Below are 19217 nucleotides of genomic sequence, written 5' to 3'. Positions count from 1 at the left end.
TTTCAGTTTTTTTTGTTGACACGTGTTTAAACATGACATGACTACATGAGGTTTGGGCATAGGGTGGTCAGGTTTGAATTACTGCCTTCGTTATGCTACTTTGAGCTCCGGTGTTAGGCTCTGGCCAGGAGACTAGCCTATTTGCTCTCCCTACAGTCGCATACTTACCTACAGTGGGTATTATAAGTATTCACCCCCCTTGGATTTCTTCAAAATGTTGTTATAAAATGGGATTAAGATGGATTTAATTGTCATTCTTTGTCAAGTATTTACACAAAATAAACTGCAATGTCAGTGGGGGGGGGGGCATTTTTTTCTTTCTCAAAAAGTAATAATAATAATAAAAAAAGGAGGCTTTGGAAGCTAATGATAGGCTATTTGACATCATTTGAGTCAATTGGAGGTGTACCTGTGGATGTATTTCAAGCTCAGTGCCTTTTTGCTTGACATCATGGGACAATCAAAATAAATCAGCCAAGACCTCAGGAAACAAATTGTAGACCTCCACAAGTCTGGTTGATCCTTGGGAGCAATTTCCAAATGCCTGAAGGTACCACGTTCATCTGTACAAACAATAGTACGCAAGTAAAAACACCATGGGATCACGCAGCTATCATACTGCTCAGGAAGGAGATCTCTGGCGTTCTGTCTCCTAGAGATGAACGTACTTTGGTGTGAAAAGTGCAAATCAATCCCAAAACAACAGCAAAGGACCTTGTGAAGATGCTGGAGGAAACGGGTACAAAAGTATCTATATCCACAGTAAAACAAGTCCTATATCGATGTAACCTGAAAGGCCGCTCAGCAAGGAAGAAGCCACTGCTCTAATTTTACATAATTATGACATAACATTGAAGGTTGTACAATGTAACAGCAATATTTAGACTTATGGGATGCCACCCGTTAGATAAAGTACAGAACGGTTCCATATTTCACTGAAAGAATAAACATTTTGTTTTTGCAATTATAGTTTCGGATTTGACCATATTAATGACCTAAGGCTCGTATTTCTGTGTGTTTATTATAATTAAGTCTATGATTTGATAGAGCAGTCTGAGTGGTGGTAGGCAGCAGCAGTGTCGAAAGCATTCATTCAAACAGCACTTTGCTGCTTTTTCCAGCAGCTCTTCGCAATGCTTGAAGCACAGCACTGTTTATGACAACTCCCGAGATTAAACTGGCAATACTATAGTGCCTATAAGAACGTCCAATAGTCAAAGGTATATGAAATACAAATGGTATAGAGAGAAATGTTCCTATAATAACTACAACCTAAAACTTCTTAACTGGGAATATTGAAGACTCATGTTAAAAGGAACCACCAGCTTTCATATGTTCTCAGCAAGGAACTTAAACGATAGCTTTTTTACATGGCACATATTGCACTTTTCCTTTCTTCTCCAGCAGTGTTTTTGCATTATTTATTTAAACCACTGTTCTAAGCGGGAAGAGTAGTCATTCAAAAATCATGTATTATTACAAATGTGTGATTTGTTAAGCAAAATTGGACTCCTGAACTAGTTTAGGCTTGCCGAAACAAAGGGGCTAAATACTTATGCAGCAAATATTTTTATTTCATTTTTTATTAATATGAAAACATTTGTATGATACTCTTTTCACTTTGGCATTATGTAGTATTTTGTGTAGAAAATCTAAAATATTTATCAATCCCACTTCGTAAAAATCCAAGGGGTGGTGATTACTTATGATATCCACTGTACCTCCTATCCACGCTTCCTATGTTAACAAATATACAGTACCAGTCAAAAGTTTGGACACACCTACTCATTCCAGGGTTTTTCTTTATTTTTTTACTATTTTCTACATGGTAGAATAATAGTGAAGACAAACTATGGAATGAGTAGGTATGGAATCATGTAGTAAGCAAAAAAGTGTTGAACATATCAAAATATATTTTAGACGTTAGATTCTTTAAAGTAGCCACCCATTGCCTTGATGACAGCTTTGCACACTCTTGCCAAACCTCTTGACTGGTACTGTATTTTTAATCCTGGCTTCCTCTAATGAATTATTAATTTGTACAAGATGATTAATGACCATGCCTTCGGAAATCAAATCCCGGTCTTCAGGGCAACCCAACAGCAATAACTCCTCACACTGAATTACATTTTTTATTTTTTAAATGTTATATTTAGCTTCTCTATATTTACTAGCATCTGTCCTCCCCTCTGGCTGTTTGGATGTTTTTGTGGTTGTGTGTTATATTAAATCGCACACAAAAATCATTTGAAAGGAAACATTTTATAACTGATTCAAGCTAACAGTTCTTCAGGCCTCACACAGAGATGCATCATCAGTACACGAAGGCCCATCCGTGTGCGAGCCAACTCTCTCCCCATGTACCCATGTTCCTAAGGACGTGCACTCCCAAGGTGAGGTGATAGCGTGCCTGGAGAAGGGTCTGGTCAGGGAGGCAGAGGAGCAGCCCGGGGCCCACGCCATCGGGGCCAACTGTAAGAAGGCCATCATGCGCGTGGCCGAACTTTCCTCAGACGACTTCCACCTGGACCGATACCTATACTTCTCCTGCCGGGAGGACCGCGAGCGCTTCTGTGAAAACGTGAGTACTTTCCCTCCCTCTCTCTCGCTCATTCCCCTTTCCCTCGCTCCTTCTCTTATTCCCTCAAGTCTTTTCATTTAATAAGAGGCATAATATTAAGATTCAGAGTCCGATGCGTTCATACTTTTATCAGAGTTGAACCCTCAACTCACTGAAAAGATGTTTTTGTCACTTTGTGAATGTGAAAAATATTTGCTAATTGAATTACAATTCCATTGTCTTTGATTTCTAGACTCCAGCTGGAGAGGGCAGAGTTTACAAGTGTCTCTTCAACCACAAATTTGAGGAGGCTATGTCTGAAAAGGTACTACTTCTGCTGTTTAGCCTGATGGAAATTTCCCAATGGAGAGTCATTACCAAAATATCAATATCCATTGTTTGCTACTTGTCATTTGTCCATACGAATAATGCTCTGATTGCAAGGCATTTTGTCAGCATGGTTGGCTGTATAATCGAGTAACTTTTTGGGCTACTCGAACAAATACACATAGAAATGTGAGTTATAGATCTGTCTTTCTCATTGAAAGCAAGTCTAAGAAGTGGTAGATCTATGTGCTCTTTCTATGCTTCTCATTCTTAAGTTTCCTTTCTGCGTCTTTTACTTTCGGTTTTAAACACCACCTTCAAACATTAGAAAATACAATATTTTTAGTTATTGGAAAAATACATTATATTCAAAAGTATGTGGACACCTCTTTAAATTAGTGGATTCTGCTATTTCAGCCACACCCGTTACTGACAGGTGTATAAAATCGAGCACAAAGCCAAGCAATCTCCATAGACAAACATTGGCAGTAAAGTGGCCTTACTGAAGAGCTTCGTTACTTTCAACGTGGCACCGTCTGAGGATGCAACCTTTCCAACATCAGTTCGTAACATTGCTGCCCTGCTTGAGCTGCCCCGGTCAACTGTAAGGGCTGTTATTGTGAAGTGGAAATGTCCAGGATCAACAACGGCTCAGCCGCGAAGTGGTAGGCCACACAAGCTCACAGAATGGGACCACCGAGTGCTGAACCGCATGGCTCGTAAGAATCGTCTGTCCGTGGTTGCAACTGCCTCTGGAAGCAACTTCAGCCCACGAACTGTTCATCGGGAGCTTCAGGAAATGGGTTTCCATGGTCGAGCAGCTGCATGCAAGCCTAAGATCACCATGCGCAATGCCAAGTGTCGGCTGGAGTGGTGTAAAGCTCACCACCATTGGACTCTGGGAGCAGTGGAAACGCGTTCTCTGGAGTGATGAATCACACTTCACCATCTGGTAGTCCGACGGACGAATCTGGGTTTGGCGGATGCCAGGAGAGCGCTACCTGCCCCAATTCATTGTGCCAACTGTAAAGTCTGGTGGAGGTGGAATAATGGTCTGGGGCTGTTTTTCTTCATTCAGGCTAGGAGCCCTTAGTTCCAGTGAAGGGAAATCTTAATGCTATATTATACAGTGACGTTCTAGATGATTCTGTGCTTATACAGTTTGGGGAAGGCCCTTCCCTGTTTCAACATGACAATGCCCCCATGCACAAAGCGAGGTCCATACAGAAATGGTTTGTCAAGGTCGGTCCTTCACGGAGCACTGACCTCAAGTCCATCGAACACCTTTGGGATGAATTGGAACGCTGACTGCAAGCCAGGCATAATCGCCCAACCTCGCCAATGCTCTTGTGGCTGAATGGAAGCAAGTCCCCGCAGCTATCCAACATCTAGTGAAAAGTCTTCCCAGAAGAGTGGAGGCAGTTATTGCAGCAAAGGGGGGACCAACTCCATTTAATGCCCATGATTTTGTTATGAGATGTTCAATGCGTAGGTGTCCACATACTTTTGGTCATGTAGTGTATTTTACAGTGGTGTAGACAGTATGTTGATTCTTTACACTATACATGGCTTATTTTGTCTCACAGATGCTGGGAAAGTTCTGGGACGACAGATCCAAATTCATACAACCACTGCACATTTTTTTAAAGCAATGAGGCTGATGCAGCAGATCAGACTGTTTTTAGTTGTATTTCTTCATATTATAAGGTCAACAATGCGCATGGCTGTAGGCTACGTGTGACTGTTTCAAAATACAATTAGTGAGAACACTGATCTCAAAAGTGCATTGCACGCGCAAGTGGTTTCATATAACACAGATTAAACTATATATTACTAATTTGACTGAGATTATGTCTTTGGCTGCTGGACAATAAAATAACTTTGAAAACCAATAGAACATGATACGTTTTTGTTTCATGGCATTAAACAATTTAAGTTTATGGTTAAATAGTTTCTAAATGCTGATCGCCTCTGCCAGTGGCGATTTTAGCATGTAAATCTTGGCCGGGCAAAAAAAACTCATGTGGAATGCATGCCAGCAAAGCCACTACACAATACTAAACAATATATTAATTTCACTATAACAACGACAAACGGTGCCCACAATCTGTTAGAGCTTACATAAAGCTGTCCCAACATCAATCCCAACATTTTACCACTGCTACACCTGGCTATCAGTGGAGCCTTGTCTGGCAGCAAAACAGTTAATTCAGCCGCATTTACTGCCTAAAAAAAATTATATGGTTGACTTGCTTAATCAAATGTGGTTTCTAATGACATTTTCGATTTAGACATTAATGAGCGAACTAGGACGGACGTAGTCCATAACTATTTGTTTAGCACTTTTGAAATGTACAATGTCAGAAATCAGAACATGGGCCGTTCTTAGTGTTCTCCTTATATACCAAGTCAGAACCGTAGGATAAATAAAGGGGGCATATAAGCAGACGATGAAAGCTCTTACAATATTCAATGATGACATTTCTCTAAAACAGATTATAGGCTACATGTTCACCACCAAGTCAGAACAGTAGGTGAAATTAATAGACCAAATTATTATGGTGAGGCACATGGGCGACTAACATCTTACTACACAACATACAGTTAGTATTTCTTTTTTAGCTACAGTATACATATCTCGCTGGCATATATCATTTATACAGCAGCATTCAATACATTTTTGTGCTCACTTAAACAGTAAGGTGGTCCTTTGTGGGCAAATTTTGTCATCAAAGTCTGGCATTCTCTGGATTTATGGTGCTGTCAACACAACTGGGAACTCGGGAAAAAAACAAGGTTGAATCATAATGCCGTAATTGATTTTTCAGGTTGTACCTCCCATTCTTTCTATTCTGGTTAGATCCAGTTTGCGCTGTTCTGTGAAGGGAGTAGTACACAGCGTTGTACGGGATCTTCAGTTTCTTGGCAATTTCTCGCCTGGAATAGACATTATTTCTCAGATCAAGAAAGACTGAGTTTCAGAAGAAAGTGCTTTGTTTCTGGCCATTTTGAGCCTGTAATCGATCCCACAAATGCTGATGCTCCAGATACTCAACTAGTCTAAAGACGGACAGTTTTATTGCTTCTTTAATTAGCACGACAGTTTTCAGCTGTGCTAACATAATTGCAAAAGGGTTCTGATGATCAATTAGCCTTTTTTAAAACTATACACTTGGATTAGCTAACACAACGTGCCGTTGGAACACAGGAGTGATGCTTGCTGATAATGGGCCTCTGTACGCCTATGTAGATATTCCATAAAAAATCTGCCGTTTCCAGTTACATCATTTGCAACATTAACAATATCTACACTGTATTTCTGATAAATTCAATGTTATTTTAATGGACCAAAAATGTGCTTTTCTTTCAAAAACAAGGGCATTTCTAAGTGACCCTAAACGTTTGAACGGTAGTGTATATATTTTTACATTGCTTGCAAACTGATGTGACATGTATTAATGCTAACATAACAGGAAAGCACCAATTTATATTTTTAAATATGTTTTTGCAAAAAATGTGGGGCTCAAAACAGGTGGGGCTCTGAATGACGGGTCGCCATTGGCCTGTGTGGTGCGCAACAGGCACTGTCCTTCACGCTCCGGTCTTGTGACGATTTGATCTGAATGAACCGTGCCTCGAGTATGTCAAGAATCAAGCCTTTAGACCCCTTCAAACTCAACTCTGGACCACGAAGCCATTTCCACTGCTTGCTTCATTGTTCCCATCTAATCAGGGACTGATTCAGACCTGGGACACCAGCTGTATGCAATGAATTATCAGGTAGAACCGGATATCGTAGGGCAATAGTTGAATAACCCTGCTTTAGACGTTAAATATGAATTATTCTTTATTATATTTGTCAAAAGGACTTGTGTTAAGCCTATATTTATGTAGGTAAATTAAGTGTCATTAAAGTTTGACTACACGTTCTGGCGCTTCCCTCGTTAGCACCGGTTTGGACACAAGGCTATAGCCTATAGCATATGCATATCACCTACACTTTGACATGTAGGCTTTTTTATTTATATACATTAAAAATGTATTTGAATATTATTCCAATGTTGGCGTTGATCCATCTGAGTAATTGTTTGAAATGTATTCTGAACAAAAATATATAAACGCAACATGTAAAGTGTTGGTCCCAGCTTTCATGAGCTGAAGTGAAAGATCCCAGAAAGGTTCCATATGCACACAAATATAATTTCTCAAATTTTGTGCACAAATTTGTTTACATCCATGTTAATGAGCATTTCTCCTTTCCCAAGATAATCCATCCACCTGACAGGTGTGGCATATCAAGAATCTGATTAAAACGCATTATCATTACACTGGTGCAGCTTGTGCTGGTGAAAAATAAGTGTGCAGTTTTGACACACAACACAATGCCACAGATGTTTTGAGGGAGCGTGCAATGCTGACTGCAGGAACGTCCACAAGAGATGTTGCCAAATAATATAATTTTAATTTCTCTACCATAAACCACCTTAAAGAATATTTGAGAATTTAGCAGTATGTCCATCCAGCCTCACAACCACAGACCAAGTGTAACCACGCCAGCCCAGGACCTCCACATCGAGCTTATTCACCTGCGGGAGCAGCTGAGACCAGCCACAAAGACAGCTGATGAAACTGAGGAACATTTCTGTCTGTAATAAAGCCCTTTTATGGGGGAAAAACTCATTCTGATTTGGCTGGGCCTGGCTCCCCAGTGGGTGGGCCTATGCCCACCCATGGCTGCTCTTCTGCCCAGTCATGTAAAATCCATAGATTAGGTCCTAATAAATGTATTTCAATTGACTGATTTCCTTATATGAACTGTAACTCAGTAAAATTGTTGCGTTTTTGTTTAGTGTATATATTCTTGTCCACTTAATTTATTTTATTTACTTGTCCCAGACAAGGACAAACATTAATGTTGAGCCCTGCAAAATGTGTAGAATTGCAGGAAACTAGCTTTAAAGAAACTGCCCAGTGAAAATATCACCTTTAAAAGTTTGTATTAACGCATACTCAAATAATGTTGTTGACTCATCCTATAAAGTATAAATTGGAGAAAAAACACTTCAAAAACCGGTATATGCCCACACCATTCCAACAAAGAAAAGCTGCTTTTTAACATATTTTGGGGAAATAACAGTTTCACTGCTATTGTAATTAATTATAGAAATCTGAAACACTGGGCAGTTACTTTAAAATAGCAAAATGTTGTCTCTGTGGCCAAGAGGAGGGCCTCTAAAATTTTGGGTGGAGGCAGCGCCATTGGCCATGACCATTACCACGCCCACAAATCCTAGGGGAAAAACTGGAAAGTCTGTTCTGGTCAATCTTTTTTTGTTATTTTGGCCATTAGTCAATAAGTCAATAATTGTGAACAGAGCTGTGGTGTGTTGTGGCTGTCCTCCACAGTGCAGAGATGCTCTGACCACTCGTCAGAAACTGATTGCCCAGGACTACAAGGTGAGCTACTCCCTGGCCAAGGCCTGCAAGACGGACCTGAGGAAGTACCGCTGCAGTGCGGACACCAACATGCCCCGCGCCCGCGAGGCACGCCTCTCCTACCTGCTACTCTGTCTCGAGTCTGCCGTACACAGAGGTTGGGCTGGCTCTTGTCTTCCTAACCTATATCTGTGTGTCCACCTGTTCGATCTCTTATGTTTTGTAAATGTACAGTACCAGTCAAAAGTTTGGACACACCATGTTTGTTTTTTTACTACTTTCTACATTGTAGAATAATAGTGAAGACACAAACTATGAATTTACAAAAAAGGTGTTAAACAAATCTAAATATAAAACATATTTTAGATTCTTCAAAGTAGCCAACCTTTGCCTTGATGACAGCTTTGCATACTCTTGCCATTTTCTCAACCAGCTTCAAGAGGTAGTCACCTGGAATGCTTTTCCAATGGTCTTGAAAGTTCCCACATATGCTGAGCACTAGTTGGCTGCTTTTCCTTCACTCTGCGGTCCAACTCATCCCAAACCATCTCAATTGGGTTGAGGTCGGGTGATTGTGGTGGCCAGGTCATCTGATGCAGCACTCCATCACAAACCAGATGGGATGGCGTATCGCTGCAGAATGCTGTGGTAGTCATGTTGGTTAAGTGTGCCTTGAGTTCTAAATAAATGACTGACCATGTCACCAGCAAAGCACCATCACACCACCTCCTCCATGCTTCACGGTGGGAACCACACATGCGGAGATCATCCGTTCAGAGCCAGTTTCATCATAGTGCTTGATGGTTTTTGCGACTGCACTTGATGAAACATTCAAAGTTCTTGTAATGTTTCACATTGACTGACCTTCATGTCTTAAAGTAATGATTGACTGTCATTTCTCTTTGCTTATTTGAGCTGTTCTTGTCATAATATGGACTTGATCTTTTACCAAATAGGGCTATCTTCTGTATACCACCTCTACCTTGTCACGACACAACTGATTTGCTCAAACACATTAAGAAGGAAAGAAATTCCACAAATTAACTTTTAACAAACCTGTTCATTGAAACTACCTCATGAAGCTGGTTGAGAGAATGCCAAGAGTGTGCAAAGCTGTCATGAAGGCAGAGGGTGGCTAATTTGAAGAATCTCAAATCAAAATATATATATATATATATATGTTTTTAACACTTTGTTGGTTACTACATGATTCCATATGTGTTATTTCATAGTTTTGATGTCTTCACTGTTATTCTACATTGTAGAAAATAGTACAAATTAAGAAAAACCCTGGAATGAGTAGGCATGTCCAAACTTTTGACTGGTAATGTATATCTATCTACCTTTGGAGTACTACTTGCAGTTCCCGCATGACATTTCCTGACGTATGTGTTCTAGGTCGTACAGTGAGCGGGGAATGTCAGGGGGAGATGTTGGACTACAGGAGGATGTTGATGGAGGACTTCTCTCTGAGCCCTGAGATTGTGCTGCATTGCCGTGGGGAGATCGAGGCCCACTGCTCCGGACTCCACCGCAAGGGACGCACCCTGCACTGTTTGATGAGGGTAGGCCGAGGAGACCTGGGCGCCATCGACAACCTCTGCCAGAAAGCTGTGAGTTCAGTTCACCTACAAAATCTCACCATAGATATTAGAAGATGAGTTCTCAAGACTGAGATTAAGGGCACAATCATTTAGTTTGGAGCTTTAAAGAGCAGCCATGGACCAGAACAAAATAGACATAGTGTACACAGGTATCCGCTCCAAATAATGTTTTTTTTTTTCAACTTTTATTTCTATCGGTTGATTGGTTGTTATTGACCCCCCCTCCAGCTCCAGACTTTGATCCAGGAGGCCGACCCTGGGGCAGACTACCGTATCGACCGGGCCCTAAACGAGGCCTGTGAGTCTGTCATCCAGACAGCCTGCAAACACATCCGCAACGGAGACCCGATGTGAGTCACCAAAATCTTCCACTCCCCTGCTCACTTTACATAGATAATAGGAAAGAGAACTACCAGAACAGCAATTGAAAAAAATATATCATCATTTATCTGTCATGCTTCAGCTCTGGTAATGTGTGTTTGTTGTGTAGGATCCTGTCGTGTCTGATGGAGCACCTGTACACAGACAAGATGGTGGAGGACTGTGAACACAGGCTGCTGGAGCTGCAGTACTTCATAGCACGGGATTGGAAGTAAGTGGCAATGCTAGTTTATGGGGATCCTCCACACATTCAAAGCCTTTTTAACCACTGTATCGTTCATATAGGAGCCTGACCAGGCTCCATGTAAGGGTTTTTATTATGACTGGTCACTGCATTTTCCTGGTATGGCTTTTTCCTACATCGTGCTCTTGCACTATGTGACACTAAACACTATGTGACAACTGCTGATGTAAAAAGGGCATTCGAGATGCATTTGATTGACTGACTGTTCCTTACACGTTCTGCCTCCCAGACTGGACCCCATCTTGTATAAGAAGTGCCAGGGCGACGCCTTCCGCCTGTGTCACACCCACGGCTGGAACGAGACCAGTGAGATGATGCCTCCCGGCGCCATCTTCTCCTGTCTGTACCGCCACGCGTACCGCACAGAGGAGCAGGGACGGCGGGTAGGATTGCACCCATAGACATACATGCATTCATATTTACATACTGTACTAGTCAAAGGTTTGGACACACCTACTCATTCAAAGGTTTTTCTTTATTTGGATGTTTTCTATGTTGTAGAATAATAGTGAAGACATCAAAACTATGAAATAACACATGGAATCATGTAGTAACCAAAAAAGTGTGAAAAAAATCTAAATATATTTTAGATTCTTCAAAGTAGCCACCCTTTGCCTTGATGACTGCTTTGCACACTCTTGGCATTCTCTCAACCAGCTTCATGAGGAATGCTTTTTCAACAGTCTTGAAGGAGTTCCCACATATGCTGAGCACTTGTTGGCTGCTTTTCCTTCACTCTGCGGTCCAACTCATCCCAAACCAACTCAATTGGGTTGAGGTCAAGGGATTGTGGAGGCCAGGTCATCTGATGCATCACTCCATCACTCTCCTTATTGGTCGAATAGCCCTTGCACAGCCTGGAGGTGTGTTGGGTCATTGTCCTGTAGAAAAACAAATGATAGTCACACTAAGCGCAAACCAGATGGGATGGCGTATCACTGCAGAATTCTGTGGTAGCCATGCTGGTTAAGTGTGCCTTGAATTCTAAATCGATCACTGTCAGTGTCACCATGAAAACACCACCACCTCCATGCTTCACGGTGGGAACCACACGCGTGGAGATCATCCGTTCACCTTCTCTGCTTCTCACAAAGACACAGCAGTTGGAACCAAAAATCTCAAATTTGGACTCATCAGACCAAAGGACAGATTGTCACCGGTCTAATATCCATTGCTCGTGTTTCTTGGCCCAAGCAAATCTCTTCTTCCTATTGGTGTCCTTTAGTAGTGCTTTCTTTGCAGCAATTCGACCAAGGTGGCCTGATTCACGCAGTCTCCTCTGAACAGTTGATGTTGAAATGTGTCTGTTACTTGAACTTTGTGAAGCATTTATTTGGGCTGCAATCTGAGGTGCAGTTAACTCTAGTGAACGTGTTCTCTGCAGCAGAGGTAACTCTTGGTCTTCCTTTCCTGTGGCGGTTCTCATGAGAGCCAGTTTCATCATAGCACTTGAAGGTTTTTGAAACTGCACTTGAAGAAACTTTCAAAGTTCTTGACATTTTGCAGATTGACTGACCTTCATGTTTTAAAGTAATGGTCTGTCGTTTCTCTTTGCTTATTTGAGCTGTTCTTGCCATAACAATCTGTTAATTGAAATCCATTCCAGGTGACTACCTCATGAAGCTGGTTGAGAGAATGCCAAGAGGGCAAAGCTGTCAAGGCAAAGGGTGGCTACTTTGAAGAAACTCATATAATATACACTGCTCAAAACAATAAAGGGAACACTAAAATACCACATCCTAGATCTGAATGAATGAAATATTCTTATTAAATACTTTTTTCTTTACATAGTTGAATGTGCTGACAACAAAATCGCACAAATTATCAATGGAAATCAAATGTATCAACCCATGGAGGTCTGGATTTGGAGTCACACTCAAAATTAAAGTGGAAAACCACACTACAGGCTGATCCAACTTTGATGTAATGTCCTTAAAACAAGTCAAAATGAGGCTCAGTAGTGTGTGTGGTCTCCACGTGCCTGTATGACCTCCCTACAACGCCTGGGCATGCTCCTGATGAGGTGGCGGATGGTCTCCTGAGGGATCTCCTCCCAGACCTGGACTAAAGCATCCGCCAACTCCTGGACAGTCTGTGGTGCAACGTGTTGTTGGTGGATGGAGCGAGACATGATGTCCTAGATGTGCTCAATTGGATTCAGGTCTGGGGAACGGGCGGGCCAGTCCATAGCATCAATGCCTTCCTCTTGCAGGAACTGCTGACACACTCCAGCCACATGAGGTCTAGCATTGTCTTGCATTAGGAGGAACCCAGGGTCAACCGCACCAGTACACGGTCTCACAAGGGGTCTGAGGATCTCATCTCAGTACCTAATGGCAGTCAGGCTACCTCTGGCGAGCACATGGCTGTGCGGCCCCCCAAAGAAACGCCACCCCACACCATGACTGACCCACCGCCAAACCGGTCATGCTGGAGGATGTTGCAGGCAGCAGAACGTTCTCCACGGTGTCTCCAGACTCTGTCACGTCTGTCACATGTGCTCAGTGTGAACCTGCTTTCATCTGTGAAGAGCACAGGGCGCCAGTGGCGAATTTGCCAATCTTGGTGTTCTCTGGCAAATGCCAAACGTCCTGCACGGTGTTGGGCTGTAAGCACAACCCCCACCTGTGGACGTCGGGCCCTCATACCACCGTCATTGAGTCTGTTTCTGACCGTTTGAGCAGACACATGCACATTTGTGGCCTGCAGGAGGTAATTTTGCAGTGCTCTGGCAGTGCTCCTCCTGCTCCTCCTTGCACAAAGGCGGAGGTAGCGGTCCTGCTGCTGGGTTGTTGCCCTCATACGGCCTCCTCCACGTCTCCTGATGTACTGGCCTTTTCCGGGTAGCGCCTCCATGCTCTGGACACTACGCTGACAGACACAACAAACCTTCTTGCCACAGCTCGCATTGATGTGCCATCCTGGATGAGCTGCACTACCTGAGCCATTTGTGTGGGTTGTAGACTCCGTCTCATGCTACCACTAGAGTGAAAGCACCGCCAGCATTCAAAAGTGACCAAAACATCAGCCAGGAAGCATAGGAACTGAGAAATGGTCTGTGGTCACCACCTGCAGAACCACTCCTTTATTGGGGGTGTCTTGCTAATTGCCTATAATTTCCACCTGTTGTCTATTTCATTTGCACAACAGCATGTGAAATTTGTCAATCAGTGTTGCTTCCTAAGTGGACAGTTTGATTTCACAGAAGTGTGATTGACTTGGAGTTACATTGTGTTGTTTAAGTGTTCCCTTTTTTTTTCTGAGCAGTGTATATTTTGATTTAACACTTTTTTGGTTACTACTGTACGTGATACCATGTGTTATTCCATAGTTTAGAGGTCTTCAGTATTATTCTACAATGTAATGTAATGTAATGTAATAATACAAATAAAGATACCCTGGAATGAGTAGGTGTGTCCAAACCGTATGTCTTAATATACTCATGATTGACAGCAGCGTACTGCACACAGGAAATGCATCAGTGCCTAATGTAGAGGAATAGCGATATAGATTTACTTACAATAATCACATAAAGAACTATTGTCTGAAGTGCTCTTAGACCTTTAGAAATACTGTACATCTGTCCTCAGTACATCCTGAAAGTGTTGTCCTTTTTAAAAGGGGAATGCAGTGGAACAAACAGGAAAACAAGGTTACATTGTAAGTAAGTTCAGTGATGATGATTATCGTGATGTGATTGGGTTCTGATTCCTGAAGATGATTCTGATCAAAATAAGGGAGAATGTGGGCTTTTTTTTGTTGCTGTCGAATGTCAATTTGAACACATTTCTGAAAATGTAACTATATATCTTATCACTTGATGTATCAGTGTGCACCTTTACATGTTGAATGTGGCATTGGTGTCAGAAGTGGAATTAGGTCATGTAATGGTCTCTAATCGGGAATGATCTTCAGCCTTGCAATGAAAATGACTATAATCTGAATAATCTCTGAATATTTGACTGGAATGGTTGCTTGGTGACATTGACAACGTTGGGATAATGTCTTAATGTGATCACCCAATCAATATACTGAAGGTACACTACAAGCAAAAGTATCATTCATTTTGATGGGACATCCCATTAGCCTTGACGCTTGCTTGTCTTTCTTGGGCTCCAATGTCCCCTACTGCCTGGTTGTCGCTTGTCCTGCATCCTCAACAGGGTTGGCCTCAATTCCATTTGATTTCAGGAAGTAACCTGACTTGTAATTGACCGAATTGAAAGGGAATTGACCCCAACCCTGATCCCGAGTTCTATTCTTTGATATTTCCTAGCTGTCTCGGGACTGTAAAGTGGAGGTGCAGCGTATCCTCCACCAGAGGGCGCTGGATGTGAAGCTGGACCCGGAGCTGCAGAGGCGTTGTATGACTGACCTGGGGAAGTGGTGCAGTGAGAAGGCAGAGTCTGGACAGGTACTGGAGGAGACCACCTGCTGTCTTTCTCACACAATTATTATCACTTGCATATTAAACCATATCATCCGTCTATTTATTGTAGCCTGTAACTGCTGGCGGGATCATTTTTCTTTAGAAGGCTTTGTACTCGTTAACTATAACATGTGGTCAACCATGTTGGGCTTAGACCAGGGGCACAGTAATAATTGCACAACCATGGTGTATGTTTTCTGTATTGAAGTCTGACATGGTATTTTTGGGGTGTTCCAGGAGCTGGACTGTCTACAGGACCACCTAGAAGACCTGGTGTCAGAGTGCAAAGATGTGGTGGGCAACCTGACTGAACTGGAGTCTGAGGTAAGAAAGGAGTACCAGGGACACGTTGACCGACTGCTCTGTGTGAGGAACTGGCTGTGGTAAACTATGGTTGGTCACATGGTAAAAGGATGTTCTTCTCTCCTCCCACCAGGACATTCAGATTGAGACCCTGCTGATGCGAGCCTGTGAGCCAGTCATCCAGTCCTACTGTCACGTGAGTACTACCTCTACCCCAGTGATGAGGGGCTATTCATACCACCAACCCCCCCCTTTTCAATTCCACTACCAATGACAAGGATATCTATCCTGCCAAGAGTCTAGAATTTCAAATGATCCATAATTAAAAAAGAAATGTGAGTTTTAGATCTGTTGTTCTCATTGAAAGCAAGTCAAAGAAGCGGTAGATCTGTTCTATGTGCGTTAATTCCATGCTTCCCATTTTAAGTTTAGTTTTTGTTCTTTCTGTTTTGTACACCAGCTTCAAACAGCTGACAATACAATATTTCTGGTCATGGAAAATATATTTCACAGCAGTTTAGATGGTACAATGATTCCTTACACTATACTTGCGTGTTTTGTCACAAACTGACACTAGGCGAACTATTTGAATTTTAGTAACCAGGAAATGGCGGAACGATTTCTACATATCTTTAACTGATTTCACTGACTCTTATAAGGACAAGAGACATACTGTATTTCAATGGCTTTGTATTCTGACTCTAACAGCACTCCAACTTTTTTCCTTATGGTCTTTGGCTCCTGACCACTTTCTATTTTTCTTACTCTCTCTCCCAGGAGGTGGCAGATAACCAGATCGACACGGGGGATCTGATGGAGTGTCTGGTGCAGAACAAACACCAGAAGGAGATGAACGACAAGTGTGCCGTGGGCGTCACACACTTCCAGCTGGTGAGTCTCTGTGGCCCAACTCCAAATATACTCCCAACACTGGTGTATTTCATTTGTCTTTATTTTATTCAACCTTTATTTAACTAGGCAAGTCAGTTAAGAACAAATTATTATTTACAATGACAGCCTACCAAAAGGCCTCCTGCGGAGACGGGGGCTGGGATTAAAAATATAGGATAAAACACACATCACGACAAGCGAGACCTAAGACGACAACAACAGCATGGCAGCATGGTAGCACAGCAGCACAACATGGTATCAGCACAAAACATGGTAAAAATCTTACTTGGCACAGGCAACAGCATAAAGGGCAAGAAGGTAGAAACGACAATGCATCACGCGAAACAGCCAAAAGTTTCAGTAAGAGTGTTCATAATTGAGTCTGAATGAGGAGAGACAGAACAGACTTAAACAGGCCAGTTTGAGTGTTTGTTGCAGCTCGTTCCAGTCGCTAGCTGCAGCGAACTGAAAAGAAGAGTGACCCTGGGATGTGTGTGCTTTGGTGACCCTTTAGCAGGAAGTATGTTGGATGTGGGTTACAGTAGATATCTCAGATAGGGGGGAGTGAGGCCTAAGAGGGTTTTATAAATAAGCATTAACCAGTGGTCTTGTGACTGGTATACAGAGATGACCAGTTTACAGAGGAGTATGGAGTGCAGTGATGTGTCCTATAAGGAGGATTGGTGGCAAATCTGATGGCCGAATGGTAAAAAACATCTAGCCGCTCAAAAGCAACCTTACCTACCGATCTATAGATTAAGGACCCGTAATCTAGCATGGGTAGGTTGGTCATCTGAATCAGGGTTAGTTTGGCAGCTGGGGTGGAAGAGGAGTGATTACAATAGAGGAAACCAAGATTTATTTAACCTTAGTCTGCAGTTTCGGAATATGCTGAGAGAAGGACAGTGTACCTTCTAGACATACTCCCAAGTACTTGTATGAGGTGACTACCTCAAGCTCTCAACCCTCACAGGTAGTAAGTACACCGTTGGGGATAGGAGCATTCTTCTTACTGAACCACATGACCTTTGTCTTGGAGGTGTTCAGAACAAGGTTAAGGGTAGAGAAAGCTTGTTGGACACTAAGAAAGCTTTGTTGTAGAGCGTTTAACACAACATCTGGGGAGGGGTCAGCTGAGTATAACACTATATAATCTGCATATAAATGGATGCGAGAGCTTCCTACTGCCTGAGCTATGTTGTTGATGTAAATTGAGAAGAGCGTGGGCCACTCAATAGGTGACAGGCTTTGGCTGAGACAGCAGACATACCGACTTTATACACTGCACTCTTTGAGAGAGACACCAATACTCCTTAGCTGACCCACAAGAATGGAGTGGTCTACCAAATCAAAAGCTTTGGCCAAGTCAGTAAAAAATAGCAGCACAACATTGCTTAGAATCAATGGTGACATCAATTAGCACCTTTAAGGTTGCAGTGACACATCCATAACCTGAGCGTAAACCAGATTGCATACCAGAGAGAATACTATAGACCTCAAGAAAGCCAGTCAGTTGATTATTGACAAGTTTTTCCAACACTTTTGATAAACAGGGTAAAATAGAAATAGGCCTATAACAGTTAGGATCCGCATGATCTCCCTCTTTAAATGAAGAATGCACTGTGGCTGCCTTCCAAGGAATGGGAACCTCCCCAGAGAGGAGAGACAGGCTTGGCGATTATAGCAACCTTTTTAAAGAAGAAAGGGTCTAAACCATCTGACCCAGATGTCTTTTTGGGGTCAAGTTTAAGGAGCTCCTTCAGCAACTCGGACTCAGTGACCGCCTGCAGGGAGAAACTTTGTAGCGTGGCAGGGGGAAAAGAGGGAGGAGCATCGGGGCTAGTCGCGTTTAGAAGGGGTGGTAGATTAGGAATTGTTGGACGGGCAAGGAGGCGTGGCCGAGTCAAATAGCACTCCTGATCTGAAACATAATAAGTATATGTGTGTGATCCCTGTGAGAATTGAACCCATGCCCTTGACCGTCGATTCACTCCCATTTCTCTGCTCTTTCCTTCTTCTTTTGCTCGTCCCTTCTCTTCCCTCCCAGGTCCAAATTAAAGACTTCCGTTTCTCCTACAAGTTTAAGATGGCCTGCAAAGAGGACGTGCTCAAGCTCTGCCCCAACATCAAGAAGAAGTGAGTGCTGCCTGAGTGAGAACCCAGAAATAGTTAAGCAAAATGTCAAACAAACGTTCTCTCTTTCACTCCCCTCTCTCTCATTCCCTCCAGGGTGGATGTAGTGCTCTGTCTGAGCACCACGGTGAGGAACGACACTCTGCAGGACATGAAGGAGCAGCGTGTGTCTGTCAAGTGTCGTAAGCAGCTGAGGGTGGAGGAGCTGGAGATGTCTGAGGATATCCGTCTGGAGCCTGAGCTCTACGACTCCTGTAAGCAGGACATCGGGCGGCTGTGCCAGAATGTGGCCTTTGGAAACGCACAGGTCAGTATTATTGATGCGTGTTCTAAACACATTCCTCTCCATCTGATTCCTATCAGCCGGACGACAGCCTCTCTTGTCAGTCGTGCCCTAGACAAAAGCGTTTAGCAACGGTGATATTTCTACATGAGACTGATTTGACGAGGATGACGATGACGATGAGTGCCCTCTCTCTGTCATAGGTGATCGAGTGTCTGAAGGAGAACAAGAAGCAGCTGACCCAACGCTGTCACCACAAGGTGTTTAAGCTGCAGGAGGTAGAGATGATGGACTCGGAGCTCGACTACCAACTCATGAGGGTCTGCAAGCCGATGATCCGGGTATGTACTTTTTCACTGCGTAGTTTTAGCACACAAGGACACAGGTCCAAACACAAGGAAAATGCAAGGAATGTAAGGAAGTCTTCAACAATGTAGTTATGCTCGAAGGCGCCTCTATCAAACCATGATTGCTGATTGCATTGCGTCTGGAATTAAATCTGAGTGTATTTTGTATAATTATAATTTTCTGAAGAAGAGGTTCCTGGCGGTTAGTAAAACTGTCAGACAGATAGGATGAATGGGGCTTGTGGTGCCTGTTGGTCTCTCCCATGCATATTCTCTTCC

At 42.8% G+C, this 19217-nt stretch overlaps 1 protein-coding gene across 2 annotated transcripts in view; it reads left to right on the top strand.

Annotated features, from left to right (window-relative positions):
* Positions 1–19217, top strand: part of LOC139369942 (Golgi apparatus protein 1-like) — a 39619-nt gene that overhangs the window by 12109 nt on the left and 8293 nt on the right. The window contains exons 5-19 of one of the 2 annotated variants that reach the window (XM_071109229.1): positions 2378–2581; positions 2814–2885; positions 8294–8480; positions 9722–9936; positions 10156–10277; positions 10418–10519; positions 10782–10935; positions 14174–14212; positions 14829–14966; positions 15219–15305; positions 15418–15480; positions 16062–16175; positions 18223–18311; positions 18405–18615; positions 18795–18932. In XM_071109229.1, coding sequence (XP_070965330.1) covers positions 2378–2581; positions 2814–2885; positions 8294–8480; positions 9722–9936; positions 10156–10277; positions 10418–10519; positions 10782–10935; positions 14174–14212; positions 14829–14966; positions 15219–15305; positions 15418–15480; positions 16062–16175; positions 18223–18311; positions 18405–18615; positions 18795–18932 — 1935 coding nt within the window. The remainder of the gene's footprint in view (positions 1–2377; positions 2582–2813; positions 2886–8293; positions 8481–9721; positions 9937–10155; positions 10278–10417; positions 10520–10781; positions 10936–14173; positions 14213–14828; positions 14967–15218; positions 15306–15417; positions 15481–16061; positions 16176–18222; positions 18312–18404; positions 18616–18794; positions 18933–19217) is intronic. The other variant, XM_071109236.1, reaches the window with a different exon arrangement.

Source organism: Oncorhynchus clarkii, chromosome 2 (assembly GCF_045791955.1).
Source record: "Oncorhynchus clarkii lewisi isolate Uvic-CL-2024 chromosome 2, UVic_Ocla_1.0, whole genome shotgun sequence".
Taxonomy (NCBI): Eukaryota; Metazoa; Chordata; class Actinopteri; order Salmoniformes; family Salmonidae; genus Oncorhynchus; species Oncorhynchus clarkii.
The sequence above is the reverse complement of the archived record's forward strand: the minus strand, read 5'-3'. Positions and strand labels throughout refer to the sequence as shown.